This window comes from Callorhinus ursinus, unplaced genomic scaffold (genome assembly GCF_003265705.2).
Source record: "Callorhinus ursinus isolate GAN/ISIS: 27379988/994484 unplaced genomic scaffold, GSC_fseal_2.0 scaffold68, whole genome shotgun sequence".
Lineage (NCBI taxonomy): Eukaryota > Metazoa > Chordata > Mammalia > Carnivora > Otariidae > Callorhinus > Callorhinus ursinus.
The window spans coordinates 1,685,125-1,697,629 of NW_027397130.1; the positions used below are offsets into that span (position 1 = coordinate 1,685,125).

The 12,505-nt window shown below is 63.1% G+C and overlaps 1 protein-coding gene across 1 annotated transcript in view; it reads right to left on the reverse strand.

The window, feature by feature from the left end:
- Window positions 1–2,332: 2,332 nt before the first annotated feature.
- PVALEF (parvalbumin like EF-hand containing) overlaps window positions 2,333–12,505 on the reverse strand; it is an 11,337-nt gene continuing 1,164 nt past the window's right edge. The window contains exons 2-5 of the mRNA XM_025859713.2: window positions 3,661–3,773; window positions 3,300–3,435; window positions 2,879–2,994; window positions 2,333–2,457 (exon numbers count right to left, since the gene is read on the reverse strand). Of these exons, the coding sequence (XP_025715498.1) occupies window positions 2,411–2,457; window positions 2,879–2,994; window positions 3,300–3,435; window positions 3,661–3,766 (405 nt within the window). The 5' untranslated portion in view covers window positions 3,767–3,773 and the 3' untranslated portion in view covers window positions 2,333–2,410. The remainder of the gene's footprint in view (window positions 2,458–2,878; window positions 2,995–3,299; window positions 3,436–3,660; window positions 3,774–12,505) is intronic.

Below are 12,505 nucleotides of genomic sequence, written 5' to 3' on the forward strand. Positions count from 1 at the left end.
TTTTTGCTTTACGAATTCTGAGGCTATGTTAGTGGGTGCGTACACATTTGGAACTGTGTGTTTTCCTAGTGAACTGACCCTTCATCTTCATGAAGTGGCCTTCTTTGTCTAGCAGTACCTCTTGCCTTTATGGCCTCTTTCATCGGATAGTAGTAGCTGTACCAGCTTTCTCACCATAGTGTTTGTGTGGTATCTCTCTCTGCGATTATTTTTACTTTCAGGCTTTCCATGGCACTCCAGTTAAGCATAACTTGAAAACAGCCACAGATAAAATGCAAATAAATGGGCATGGCCAAATCTGGCCTGCACTGAGCTATATTTGGCCCCTGGTCCAGAGGGATTTCTTCTGCTCTGAGGGGCAGTGAGGGGAGGGATTGGGCTAGCTGAGGCCAGACTCCAGTCTCTGTGAGGACTGGCTTGGTTCTCCTGTCCTCGCTCCTCACTTCTAACCCCTTAGAGCCCCAAGCCAAGCCCCTCCTCCTCCTCCCTGGCAGATGCCAAACACCCAGGAGGCCGCTGGGTGCCCTCCTCAGCTCTCAGCCTCTTGGCCACAGTTACCCAACACCTGATGGGAAACCTGTGACAACCTCAGGCTCATCTCTCAAAGCCTTTCTTCCCTGGGATCTCAGACCCCATGTCCTTGACGCTTTTTTTGCTCATAATAAACATTATAAATAAATGAATATTATAGTATATTAGGGGATGGTGAGTACCATGAGCAAAGATACCAGGGCAAGGAGATGTGGAACATGTGGCGAGGGCAAGTGTGATATGCAATAGGGTGGGTTAGGATTGATTTCTTTGGGATGTGGCATTTGAAGAAACTTTGAAGGAGACAAGGGAGTTAGTCACGCAGATATAAATCTAGGGAAGAGCATGTCAGGCAGGAACAGCCGTGCAAAAGGGGCAGAGAGGGAGCAATGTGGCTGAAGTCAGGGTCTGGCGGGGAGCAAGACATGTGGGTGTTCCAAGGACGTGGCTTGACAGGGGAGCCTCTAGAGGGTTCTGAGTGGAGTGATGGATTGGACTTTTTTTTTTTTTAGTAAGCTCTGTGCCCACCGTAGGGCTTGAACTCACAACCTCGAGATCAAGAGTCACATGCCCCACTGACTGAGCCATCCGGGCGCCCCAGATCTGACTTCTATTTTTAAAGGACCTCTGTGCTGCTGTTTTGAGAACTGACTGTCAGAGGGTAGAGGCAGCGAGGCCAATCCCGGAGCTAAGGTGGTCACCCAGGCAAGAGGGGGTGGCGGCCAGGATGGCGGCAGGGAGGGGGGCCCTGGGTGATTTCTGAGGGCGGGGCCACTGAGATTTCCCACAAAGGCGAGGAGAGGGGGCAGGGTGATATGTGACATGGGCCTCACTCCTGCCATGGCCCAGCGAGGGAGCTTGGGAGGGGCAGCGCCTTCACTTCTGTGTGGTCCGGCCCCCTTGGCCCCTCATTCCTAGAGGCTGTAGGGTCCCCCAGAGCAGCTGGAAGAGGAAACCCACTCCCACCACGAGTGACACTTGCCCCCCACTTGCGGACATGGGGGCTGGGAAGGGGGCCCAGGGCTCTCCCCGGGACCAGTCCCCAGGATGGAGGGGCAGTACCGCCAGCAGTGTGCATGTGGCCGCAAGGCTCCTAGCCGGATCGGCCCCAGGGGTGATGCGGCGCTAGCAGATAGGAAGGGGCAGGTGGCCGGACTTCACTGAATCGGAGCTCAGCCTCGCGCTCTAAGTTTGAGATGCCTTTTCCACATGAAACGGGGTGTCAAGGAGCCCAGATGGGCATAGGAGTTGGGAGCATGGGAGAGAGGGGGGGACGGGGGCCCTGGCCCACACATGGTACTTAAACCACGGGATGGGAGCCCCCCAGGAGGGCAGGCGCGGGGGGAGCAGTGGGGCGTCAGGAGGAGGAGGGAGAAGGCAGGCAGGCAGAGGACTGACCCGGAGTGCACGGCCCAGGGCACATGCCAGGGCTCCCCTGGCTGCGCCCCGGGGTCGCAGGTATTCCCGCTCTGTGTTCACGTGGCTGCTGCGTGAGCCCAGGGCAGCCTAGCAGACCCGGCTGGGGAAGGGGGTCCTGCAGGGGTCTAGGCACAGAGAGCACTGTGCGGGGAGGGGCGAGAGCCGGCGGGGGGACCCCCTCGGCAGGTGCCCCCCATGACGTGGGGACAAGGGGGAGGCAGAGGGAGCAGGGGCTGGATGCATCCACCCGCCTCGCCTCCCATTTCCCCCCGTGCACCCCCACCCCCGCTCACACACCGCCCCCAAGAAACACTCGGGCTGCATTGTTCATTTAATGACGCCGTTCTTCCATTTTCCTGGCACGTGCTGTGTCCACCCCCCATGGCCTCCTTGGTCGGCCACGCAGATGTCCCACGATGCCGCGTGGGGTACCCTCCCCTGGCCCGGGGCTGGGTGTACACTACTTCTTCTTTGGCACTTTCTCCTTTTTGATCAATTCAGAAAATTCTAGAATAGGAAACATATTTCTGGACCCCAGGGTGGCCATGAAGGGCCTCAGGCCCTGGTTCCTATCTTCAAACCTCCCTCCCCACCTCAGACCACTCCCTCCGTCCAGGGCGCCTCAGACCTCTGCTCCCGTCCAGCCGAGCCCCCCGCCCGGCCTTCTCCACCCACCTCTCCCCGACTCAGAAACCTGCAGCGGCCCCCTGCCGGCCTCCCGCTCAGCACCCCCAACACTTGCCTTCCCATGTCCTGGGCGGGGGGGGACGGTTACCCAGCCGAGACGGCTGTGAACTTTGTGCCTGGGGTCGGGGAGCCTACTCAGTGTTGTGCCCAGATGGGCACTTAACGGTGCCGTGGGGTCCCGCAGGGGCGGGCTGGGAAGACCCGAGAGGGACCTCTGGCCCCGCTGTCTGTGCGCACCCACCTTCAAAGTCAATCCTCCCGTCCCCATCCGTGTCGGCCGCCTGGATCATGGCTTCTGCCTCCTCGTCTGTCAGCGGGGCGGTGGGCCCGCTGCTGGGAACGGTGGTTAGGATGTACCTGGGGCCAGGGGTGGGCTCTGGTCAGAGCCGAGGGGTGTCCGGCTGGTGCCCAGTGGTTTGCAAGGTGCTCACTCCCCATTTTACAGGTAGGGAAACTGAGGCCCTGCTGGAGAGGGGTCTCTGGGCCTGGCCCCAGTGCTGTGGACCTGGACTGTTTCGGGGCGGCCCCACCTCCCGAGAGGCCGGCTGGGGCCCACCGGGGAGGGAGGGGCACCCGGTCTTCTGCTGAGGTGGGCCTGGTTGTCGTGGACTGGGCCCCAGGCCCCGGGCGCAGGACCCCGATCCCCAGCCGCTGGCCATTACTTGATCTCATTCCACTCGATGAAACCACTCTTGTCCTTGTCCAGGGTCTGGAAGGCCTGGCGGATGGCGCTGTCCAGCTGCCCCGAGGCCTGGAACTGCTGCATGTACTCCAGGAACTTGAGGTAGTTGAAGGAGCCTGGGACAGCCAGACACAGGTCACGGGGGCGGAGGCAGGCGTCTGCCCTGGGGCGGGGGCTGCCGTGGCCTGCTCTTCCCCCCCCCACCCCACGTGTCCCGCGCCGCTCAGCCCGGGGCAGGGGGAGCCCACAGATGGGCTCCCGTGTCCACTGCTTCCTTGGCCATGGCTGGGCCGGGCCTGGGGCAGGGAGGCCATGCTGGGGACGAGGGGTGTGCTACATACCGTGATGCCTCATGTCTGTGGGCAGCATCTCTATGTCCTTGTCCGACAGGGACGTGCCCATAGCCAAGGCCATCTTCTTCATCTGCGAGGAGAAGTCCTCATCCATCCTGGCTCTGCGGCGGACAGGAGCAGCTCGGTGGGCGCGCACAGGCGGCGCGGGGGCCCTCTGCCTATCCCTCCCCCTCCCCCAACCCTAACTCTAACAGACACAGTCCCCACAAGGCACCAACTCCCGCCTCCCGAGCAGGGTCTCCAGGGTGCAGAGGCCCTTGGGGTGCCTGGCCTCGCAGACACTCCTGTGTCCAGGGCCCTGGGGGAAGATGCGCCTGAGACCCCACCTCTTGCCGGCTGGCCACCTTGAGTACCACTCCCATCTCACAGAAGAGGCTGAGGCCCCCAGACAGCAAGTGATGAGCTCGGGGTCCTTCACTCTGCTTGGAAGAGGTGGTGGCCGCCCTCTGACCCTTCAACGCCACCAGGGAACTGCCCTCTGTCCTTCCAGGCCCATCTCATAGCTGCCTCCTCCGGGAAGCCGCCTTGCTTACCCGAAGCCCCACCTCCTTCCGCCCTGACTCCTGGGCCTCGCTCTCCCAGACCCCAGACCAGCAGGCCTCGGGCCTCCCGGCAGGCCGCTCACTGCCTGCAGCGAGTTGGCTCTGCATTGAGCAATGCCCAGCTGCTCTGAGCAGGGAGGGCCACTGCCCCCTTTCCAGTCATCTGCCTGCAGGCCCTGTGGACGTGTGCGTGTCACTGTCCTCAGTTCAGAGAGAGTCCGTGGCAAACAGGAGCCACCGAGGCAGGCCAGGAGTCCAGCCAGGAGGGTGGGGGTCTGGTCACAGGCTGAGGGGCCGGCAGGGGGGGACCGGGCTGTCCTGTGGCCCTCGAGGCGGTGCCTTGTGACCTGCTGGGCTCTCGGGTTGCTGTCCCCAGGGGGGGTTGGGTTCTGGGGCTGGTGGCAAAACAGCTATTTCAGAGGCTCCTTGGCCCTCTCAAAAGTTCACGGGCTGGCAGAACGTTCTGGAACATACTCCCATGTCCAGGAAGGGCAGCCCAGTGGCCCGTGCATCCTGAGTGGAGCTGGGCAGTGGCCAGGGGAGTCTCCTCTCCTCCCGAAAGAGAAGCCACGGGTCAAAGGTTGCAGCTCAAGCCTGGCAGCCTGGGGGTGCAGGGAGTGCTGGATAGAGCCCCGGGACCGTGACCTCCTTCCTGACCCTGGCCGTGCCCCACAGCTGTTCTGTGAAATGGGGAGATCCCTGCCCATCCTGCCCCTTCTCAGGGTCTTGTGAGGAGCCGGCAGGGAAGGGAGATACTGGGGAAGGGGCTATGGGGCCTGAGCTGGGTCCCCCGTGCATCATGCCCAAAAGCCGGCTCCTGGGGGGCCGGCCTGGGAGGCGGGGTGGGGGTGGTGAGCGGGGAGCCAGGACAGACCAGCTGAGCCCCTGTTCCCCTCTCCCATGCCAGAATCTCAGAACTCCATTCTGGAAGGAGGGGTTGTCCCGCCTGCCCCTTGGGGCCCCATCAGAGCCAGTGTCCCACGCTTTATGAAGAAGGGGCTGGGCCAATTTCCAGGCCAGGTCTGGCAGAGCCTGGGGTCGACATCCCGTCTGCAGAGCACGCTGGGCGCCCTGGGCTGTGTCTGTTCCCCACCCAGTCCTACCCCACTGCTCTCGGGAGGTACCCCCCACAGGAAGGCAGGGGAGCCTGAGATCGGAGCTGGTGCGGGGGCAGGACCTGGGGCCTCGGGCTGCTGGTGGTTTATTTATAGCCCTGATCCAGGGCCTGGGATGGCGTCTCTCACCCCCAGAGGGAAGCCGACGTGTCTCACCAGAGCCGGGGGGTGGGGACTGCGGGCACCACATGAAGCCAGCCCTCTGGTGCCCTGCGCCCCCCGGCCCAGCCTCCTGGGCTGCTCCCACTTTGTCCTCCTCGGACGGGACCCCTCCCTCCTCCCGCCTTGCTGCCTTCCACAGCCAAAGCAGGACTGAGCTCTCAAACCTGGCTAAGACCCCCCAGACCCCCACCTGTCCCGGGTATTGCTGTGCCCGGAATGCCCTCCCAAGGCTGGCAGGGGCTTCGCCCCACCCCAGACCACCGTGGACCGCCTGCGTAGCCCTCCTGGGGGCTGTGTTCTGCTTCTAGCATCTGCCAGTGAGTCCCCAAGTTCAGATGCCGATACGAGAAAAATTGCTGCATGGGCTGGCGGGCTGGTGGGGGGAGCTGACAGAGGCAGGGGCCCCAGCAGACGGGGACTGGGTCCCAGGGGTCCAGAGCTGACTTCGTGTGCCCGCCGGAGTCAGTGGGTCTGTTGGCCTCGGACCCCCTGCCCGGCCAGGCTCCCTGGCCCCCCAGTCAGCACCTGGGGCCCTGAGGTCAGTGAGCAGGAGAGGCACCCTGCTCCCCCAAACCCTAGCACTTTCTCAGAGGCCCACATAAGCACGTGCGTGCTCACATGCCCACCCCTGCAGACACAGGCGCACACGGCTGCCTCTAAGACTGGGGCTCCCTTGGGGCTGCCCCTCCCCTTCCGCCGCCTCCTCCTGCCTCCCCTGGACCTCCCTGGGGTCTCCTCAGCCCCTTGGGCCTCCGCTTGCCTACGGATGAGAATGAGGCCACAAGCTTTGGCCATGCAGCATGGGCAGCTCTGGCTGGGCCCAGAGCCCATACCACCCCTCCCTGGGCAAGGCTCACCTCTGCCTGGTTTCGCTCGAGGGCTCTGGGGAGGCAGGTCAGGCTGGGGGTGCTGATAGTCTGTGGGAGCTCCAGCTTTTATACCTGCAGCCACTGGGCCTATTTACAGCTTGGGCTGCACCTGTCCTCCCCAGCCCCTGCCCCTCCCGGGCACTCCAGCCTGGCACTGGCCTGCCTCCCCCAGGGGCTCACTGGCACTTGGCACATCCACGCCGGGCCGGGCAGACGGACTGTCAGCAGCGCCCGGCCTCCCCAAGCCCAGGGTGGGGGTGGGGAGAGTGGCCAGCACTGGGGGGCAAGAGGAGTTTCTGTCTGTTGCATTAGGGCCCACCCTGCCCGCTGGCCTTACAGGGTGAGGGTGGTGGGCAAGAGAGGGCTGGCCGGGCCAGCCAGGGTCACCCAGGATGTGCAGGCCGGCCAGCATGTCCGAGAAGCCACCAGAAGCCCCTGGACAATGGGACCGCATCCAGTGAGCAGCCGGGCTGGGCAGCTGTCCTTTGTCCCCGGGTCGCTGTAGGGGGCCAGGGAGCCGCGTCAGGGCTGGCCATAAAGGTGAGGGGGAGGAGAGGCCGGTCTGTCAGGCCACGCTGCCTCCCGCAGTCTCGGGGAGCAGGGCTGTGTGACCCCGGGCGGGGCTGGCCTCTCTGGCTGGGGAGGCCCCTTGGAGGACAGTCGCCAGGTTGAGAACGGGGACACCAGAGACTGATGTACCCGAGAGCCCCTCCCAGCTCTGTCCTGCCCGGAGACCCCTCACGTCCACTGTTTTTCACAAACGGTGCCATGGCCCAATACCAGGGCAGACCCTGGGGTGCAGCCTGTTCCTGGCCCTGCCCACCACTTTCTCTGTGCGGGTTGCAGCGTGGACGCGGCGCTGAGATCTGCCTTCTTGGTGTGAGAGTCGCTCACACATCACTGGGAAATTCATATGACATTTTGTGCGCTACCTTGTGTCACAGCTTCATAAGAGGCTGGCGAGCTGAGGACCTTCCAGAAATTTCCAATGGCCATGTGCTGCTGGACCCCAAACAGATCCTAGCATTTTGCTCGTAGAGATGCTATTTCAGCGTGCGTCTCTGTCCAGGGGAGTGTCCCCGGCTCCTTGGCAGCGTTCACAAGAACGCTGATCGGGATAATTAGGACCAAGGGTGGAGGGTTCCACATCCTTCCCCCGACGCTTTCCAGCACACCTGAGCGCTCCGTGCTCCAGTGTGGGGTGCACACCTGCGCATCCGCACCTACACCGAGGTCCCCAGCAGGCACACGGACTGCCACCCGACGTCCGTGTCCCTACAGCGGAAGGCCGCTCTGCACAAAAGGAATGAACCGCACACCATGATGCGGATGGATCTCGACACCTTACATCCAGGGAAAGAAGCCAGTCACAGAGGGCCACATAGCGCCTGGTTCCATTTGTGTAAAATCCCCAGAATTGGCAAATCCATACAGACAGAAAGCACGTTGGTGGTTGCCGAGGGCTGGAGGGGAAGGGAGTGAGGAATTCATGTTTAACAGCTTTGGGGTTTGGGAGTGGGGAGAATGTTCTAGAACTTAATAGAAGTGATGGTTGCACATACTGAGTGCTAAATGCCCCTGAATTGTTCATGTTAAAATGGTTTGTTTTATATTATATGAACACCTCGATTAAAAAAAAGAAATATATGGAATGGGAAACGTTGCTTCGAATAAAGCATACACCAAACAGAAAACATAAATAAGCAGCACTGGAGGGTCTCACAGCGGGACTGGCCCAGCGTTGAGCCCTGCTCCGCCCGGCCCTCTGGGGGAGGCGTCTTCGGGAGGGCCCGGTCTGAGTCCATCTCTGCCTGGGCCGCACACGAGGGGCGGGGAGCCTGATGTGAGTTTCCAGGCCCCTGGAACCAGCGCCTGCCCTGAGCTGACAGATGGCCGGCTCCTGGCGGCCCCTCTGGTTTCATTTCTGTCCGGAGTCGGGCCACACCTCTGCGCCCACAGCCCCGGCCCCTGCTCTGGGCTGAGCTGGCCTGGAGGGGTAGCGGGAACCACCTCGCAGCTCTGGGGACACTGTCATCCCAGCTGGCCTGCTCTCTGCCCCTCCCTCTGCCCTCCAGCCCTGCCTTGAGCCCAAGGAGTGTGAGACCAATTAGCCCTTCCTCTTCAGCGAGCCATGTTGACATGTCGGACAAGGCTCCTTTGAGCCTCTGCTGCCTCCCAGGTCCTGGCATGTTCCCCTGGGGGTTCCGGGGGTGCCTGGCTGGTTCTGAGCACTGGCACCCTTGGTGGCTGCCCCCTGCTCTCTGAGGGCTCTTCAGCAAATGCCAGGCCCCCTCTCCTCGTCACCCTGCCAAGCATGGCTGTGGTGGGCAGGCCTGTGGAGGAGAGTTCTGGGCGGGGGGGAGACAGGCTCATCCCCTTCTCAGTGGCACCCACCCCCCACAGGGGGCGGGCCGGTGGGGACAATAGGAGCACCTGACCCCCACCCCTACCCCCAGGCAGCAGGTCTGGGGTGTGGGTGCGCTGACCCCCCCGGGGGTGAAGTCCCAGCAAGCAGAGTGTCCCTGGGGCGCTGCCGAGCGTGGGGTTGTGGGCTGAATCCAGGCGCGCTCGTGTGCACAAATGCTCGTGTGTCTTCTTCTTATAGGAGGCGCTCTACGGGCGCCGACCTGTGCCCTTGGCCCTGCCCCTGTGTCCTTCACCTCTGTAGCGGGATGAATGGTGCCCCCAGGAGGTATGTCCGTGTCCTATCGATGGGATCTGGTTTGGAGAGAGGGTCTTTGTCAACGTGCCCACGTTAGCATGGGGCCGTACAGTCAGGATGGGGCCATACTAGATAGGGCTGGGCCCTCAATCCACGGGCTGGGTGCTTACGAGAACCGGAGAGACTCAGAGAATGGAGTGACATGGCCGTGGGCCGCGGGCCACCTGGGCCACCTGGGCCACCAGGAGCTGGGAGAGGCAGGAGGCACTTCCCCTATATCTTTCCAGCGCACAGGCCTGCCAACAGCTCAGGGCCAGACTCCAGAGCTGTGAGAGTCCATTTCTGCTGTTTTAAGGCCCCAGCTCGTGGTCATTTCTCAGGGTGGCCCCAGGAAACTCACCGAGGCCCCCGCCCAGAACCTCTTGTCCTCTCTGCTTCCTCCTGCCCCCTTTCCCACCTCAGGCCCATCCCTTCACGTGACCCTCTCCCCAAGCCTCAGGTGAGGACCTGGGCCAAATGCACAGTAGGCTCCCTCTCTTTATTAGGGGCCTAATCAAGGGGCCCAGAGGTCCCTGGGGGGCGGGGCACGAAGGACGCTGCCACCCGCAGGCTGGCCAGGCTCCTAGGCTCCCCAGTGGCTGGCGTGGGCAGACCAGGGTGCGCGTTGGGGGCGTGGATTGAAGGGGTGCTAGGCCGACAGGCAAACAGTCCCGGGCCTGCCCTCGCCTCAGGCCCCTGCGCGGCTCTGCTCTGGCTGTCGCGAGAATCAGGATTGCGCTGTTGCTCATCATGGCTCTCCTCAGTGATTTTGACTCTTTAACACGTCACATTAAGGTATTAGTTACCTGACTACTAAGTTGGACAGCTTTATTGCGATATACTTCACACACCATAAAGGTCACTGTTTAGAACGCACGATTCGGGGTTTTGTAAGGATATCCACAGGGTTGTACAACCATCACCTCTAGTTGCAAAACACTTTCAGCACCCCAGAAAGAGGCCCTGCGCCCCTCGGCAGGCACTGCCCATCCCCCGCCCCCGCCATATTCCTATGATTGGGGGCAGTGTGGTCCCTCACATGGGTCTGGTTTCTCTCACTGAGCACCTTGTGACAGGCCAGCCCCTTGGGCAGTGGTCACTCAGGTATGTGGCACCCCTTCCCCCCCTTTATTAGGCCCAGCTCCTGTTCTGGCTGTGAAGGTCAGGGGAAGGAGGGGGGGCATGTTTTCAGGAACTTTTGGCCATCCCAGGATTGGCAGAAGCCACCCCTGCGGGAACCCTGGGGTGGGCTGACCACCCAGATTGGCAGGTCCACCCCTGCCCACCCGCACCCCTGCCTGGCCTATAACTGGGACTGGTCTCTCTCACTGTCCCTGCTGCTGCCACTGGACAAGCAAGGCCCTGTAACTCAGGGCCCCACATTGTTGCGTTTTCCTGCTGGTATGCGGGTCCTTTGCCGGACCTGTCTTTTCTCAGAGGTCGGGGGACAGGACCTCCAGCCTGGAGGCCAAGGAAAGAGTCCCCGGCAGCCTGGCCGGCCCCGGGCAGCTCGGCTCTGCCCTCCACAGGGCTGAAGTACCTTGTCCTGCCCGGTCAGCCTCATCACGCCAGCCGAGGGGCAGGCTCTCGCTGACCTGGAGGCCTTGGGCTCGAGAGCCCCCGGAAGGACAGCAGTTCCTGTCTCTGCCTCTGGGAAGCATGCACACAGATGGTCCCCTGAATTGCAGCGCCAGCCTTCGCCCCACGCCGGGACAGCAGTGCACGCTTGCTGGCTGGCCTCGCATGGGAAGCCCTGACCCAAGGAACAGACTAATGGTGGGGGGACCTGGGACATCTCTAGTTCAGTGGTCACCATGCTCAGGGAGTAGCAGGAATCCTGGTTCCAGTAAAACCTCAGAGGACCCTGGTTCCCCGGGGCGTCACTATGGTCAAATGGGGTGGGAGTGTTGCACCTGGAGCCCCCGGGTCTTCTCCTGCCCTGCCTGTACCCCAGAGGACAATCCAGAACCCCAAAGCTCCGAGATCTGGCCCACCCTCCACCTGAGGCTTCTGCTACAGGCGGCCCCCGAGTGTTGGGAGTGTGTGCACACACATGTGTGTTCACAGGCAAACTGTGGTGCAGAGAACCGTCTTCTGATCTTGGTCACTGAGGCCAGCCGTGGTGGTGCAGAGGCTCTGGACAGAGGCTACTTAGGGCCACTGGACATCTCCCCTGCCTGTCCCCCAGGAGCCTCCCTGGACTGGTTGGGGTCCACTATGTGGGGCACCTTCTTGGGTGGGGAAGGGAGGTCCCCAGCTGGGGGCCCAGCCCCCTTTCCCTCGGTACACTGCTAGATCACAGCCCTCGGCCACCCTCACCCTCGGTGGCCTCCGACCCTCCTAGCCCCTGGGATCTGAGCACCTGCCACAGACCAGGCCCTCTGCTGGCCACTTCAGCTGTGGCTTCTGCATCCTCCACCGAGGCCTGGGGGCAAAGCGGCTTACAGCAGCCACCACACAGTCAGGGCCGGTAAGGTTCTGGATAGCCTGTTCTCCTCCACAGGCCTGTGGTGGGGTGGGACTGCCCCTTCAGGGGACCCTTAAGGTCTGAAGGGGAAGGATGGGACCATGCCTTTGACCTTGGGGTACTTTCTACACAGGGGGACCCCCTTAGAAGAAGAAGGTCACGTTCTGGCACCCTCTCCCTAAGGGGCCGACTCCTCTGCCAGGAGCACTGAGCCTTGCTCTCCCCAAAGCCTCCCGGGCCCTACTTTGGGCAGGTGCCCCCTCCTGCTCCCACAACACCCCTGCCCTCCCGTCGGGCCCTGCCAAGGGGTTGTGCTCATCGGGCCAGGGAATGAATGGACGGATGAACGAGCGTGACCCAAGTTACATAAAGGCCAGATCCCGGCTACACTGTAACTCGTCCGGCTCCCACAGGGAGGACGGGCGTTGGCCTCACCTCCCCCCCCCGCCCCCGCGCCCCATGGGCCCCCCTGCAGCGGGCGCCGCAGCGGTGCAAGATGGCGCGGCCTGGGGGGGGGCAGACGGTCCCTCGATGCCCGCCCCAAACGCCCGGCGCTGTGCACTCCCGGGCGGGGGCGGCCGCCGCCTTCTCCCCGGTCGTCGCAGCGTGGCACAGAAGGGGGTGGCTAGTGCCAAAATACCCCCCCGCCCCTCCCCCCCCAGCTGGCGCTGCCCCAAGGGCGTGGGGCCGGACCCCGAGCCGCCTCTGAAACCTGCGTGTGCGGGCCGGCGTGCCAGGCCCCGAGCCCCGTGCGCGTGGCCCCCCGCGCGCCTCCGGGCCCCCCCTGCGCGCGCTTTCGTATTCCTCCTGCGTGCCACGGTGCCCACCCCCGCGTGTGCCGCCGTGCCCTCTCCCGCGTCTCGGGGCCCCCGCCTGCCTCCGTGCCCCCGTCCTCCGCACCTCCCCCGCGTCTCCAGGTCTCCCATCCTGCGTCGCTCTGTCCCCCCTGCCCGTGCCTCCGCGCCTCCTCCCCCCCC